The 2,506-nt window shown below is 35.4% G+C and overlaps 1 protein-coding gene across 2 annotated transcripts in view; it reads right to left on the bottom strand.

The window, feature by feature from the left end:
* Positions 1-2,506, bottom strand: part of kcnt1a (potassium sodium-activated channel subfamily T member 1a) — a 31,792-nt gene that overhangs the window by 19,576 nt on the left and 9,710 nt on the right. For both annotated transcript variants that reach the window (XM_032539461.1, XM_032539462.1), the window contains one exon: positions 496-575. In XM_032539461.1, coding sequence (XP_032395352.1) covers positions 496-575 — 80 coding nt within the window. The remainder of the gene's footprint in view (positions 1-495; positions 576-2,506) is intronic.

Raw genomic sequence — 2,506 nt, 5'->3', positions numbered from 1 at the left:
TTAAAAGTAAAAACATTAAGACAGATAAAGCTCTGGCCATAACCCACTTGAGACTACCTTCACACTAATTAGTCCATTTTAGTGCCACTTTTCGTGATCACCCTCAGTGTCACTACCCTTCACGACTCTATTTTTAGAGACGTTACTTTTCGTCTCCTTGGACTCTTCTTCACACTACTTAAGCCAATCTAGTGCTGCCTTTCGTGTCTATTTTCGACACTACACATTCACATTTTTTCTTTAAAGTGTTACCCTTCGAGTCTTTCTTTCTCTGTATTACACAACCTTCATACTTATTCCTTTTCCTCAAACAAAAATTCATAAAACAGATAAAGGGATCCATTTTCCAAAACAGATACTCACTACAATGAACTTTCAGCCATTAGGCACAGATTTGTCAGTATTGCTTTTATTGTGTTGACCTTTAATGGAACCTTTCAATTATGCAACAGCCACTTTAGTAACGTGAGAAGATGAGTTGCACCATCCACTTACTTGATCTTTGGTTTTTGATGAAGAAAAGCTTCAGACGTTCCTTGAAGGTGTTTTCATTCACATAAAACTCCACCTGCACTCTAACAGGGACGAGAAGGAGAAAAACTGTCACACACAATCACCAACACAAACAGAAAGAGCCATGCAGATGCTTATTCCAAGCCATTTCGTAAGTATGATATTTTACACAGCATGAATATTCATAATGTTGTTTCTCTAATCAGCTTCCCGAGGAGAGTTTGGTAATTATCTGTCTCTGATTTTGTTACCAATTACTAGATGCTGTAGGACATGCAGTGTAAACCAAAGGATCCAAAGAGTAGCTGTCACAGTAGGGAGGATAATTTCACCCAGAATTCAAATTAAAGGATAACATGGTACATACATCATTTTTTTTAAATCGTTTTTGTACCCAGAATAGTCAGGCCATCATTTAATGATAAAGAAAAGTATATAGTGAAATGACATCGATTTTTGAAATAGCAACTTATCCACCCTCGAGACTACGCTGTCACCAGTTGGTCTTTGTGTTATCAGTCTTTGTTGTATTGTTCCCACTGTCATGTCATGTAGATTCCTGTTTTATGTTGTCATTCATTCCCCTCTTGGTTATGTTTTACCCATGTTCTTTCCGTGTTCTGTGTGGAGTTCCCAGTTTCTTCCTTGTGTATGTTTCATGATTCAGCTTCCTGTTTTATTTTGTAGTCTCTCTGTTTCTCCTGTGCCATGTCTTGCTTTACTTCCTGTCTTGTGTTTTCCTGCCTTTGTGATTGTCTGCGCGCATTGATGATCCTGCACCTGTTCCTCAGCCCTCATGTCACCTGTCCCTCATTACTACCTTGTTACCTTGTGTATTTAGTCTGTTTGCTTTCTGTGTCTGGTTTATCGTCTTTTGTTGTCAGTCCTTTGTTGAGAGAGCACTGCCTGTATTTTTGTGTTCCTGGATTTCTCTGGGCTTCTGCGCTTTTCCTGTGTTTGGATTGTTTTATTACAAGTTCTCTTTGTGTTTCATAAAATTATTCATACAAACTGCTGCTCCCTGCTTGCCTTTCTGCATTTGGGTCCAAGCATGAACCAAGCTGTGACACACGCCTCCTAGTGAAGTGTGTATAGTGTTTATATCTTAATATTTAATCGTTTTCTTTCCAATGTTATGTTTCAATTTTCCTTTTTCAATTACAAATTCAAATCTCAGCATTTGCATTCAGCTTTTAATTTAAACATTTAGCTTTTTATTTTCCATTTCAGGATTTTAAAATTGTAACTTCACAACTTCACATTCGTAATTTCAATATTCGATTAATTTTTTTAATTTCCCTTCATACATTTTAACATGTATTTATAGTCTGAATATCCTAATTGATAACATAATGATTTATTTGTTATCATTTATTTTCAATTTTTTTAATTTAAATTCTGAGTAACAATGTCTTCCGTATCCTCCAAGCAACTGTGACCTTCAATCTGTCAATACTTCATCACAAATTTATGCAAATGTGAGTACTTACAAATAAAACATAAGTTAAAAAATACAATCTTTTTTAGATTTTTTTGCTTCCATGTAATTTCAGAATAAACTGAAACAAGTGAAAACAAACTTTCCTGTTGGAATAAAGAAGAAAAGTAAAACAAGGTTTTCATTCAAGTTAAAATACATGTTGATTTGCTGGGTATGGATACAGCAAAACACAAAACATAGGTTTTAGGTGAGCCATCAGGAGTAACTTTCTTGTGGTGAAAATATATTTCTTCTTTCGATTTAAAAAAAAAAATAGATTCATTTTGAAACAAAAGTAGACATGTTGGATGCTAATTTGCAAGACAAAGCCAAGCACAGAAAGGTTATAGTCAGTCACAGAGACTCATACAGTAGATAACATGGCAACACAGACAGTCTTTACACTATTATAGTCTTCACCGTACCGTCTGCAGAAGAGAGTGCGGACAGGTAAAAATGACAAGAGTGCAAGCATAAAATAGATTAGGCAAGGCAGCTTTATTTGTATAGCAC

The sequence above is a fragment of the Etheostoma spectabile genome, chromosome 16, assembly GCF_008692095.1.
Source record: "Etheostoma spectabile isolate EspeVRDwgs_2016 chromosome 16, UIUC_Espe_1.0, whole genome shotgun sequence".
NCBI lineage: Eukaryota > Metazoa > Chordata > Actinopteri > Perciformes > Percidae > Etheostoma > Etheostoma spectabile.
This window is presented reverse-complemented; position numbering and strand designations above follow the sequence as displayed.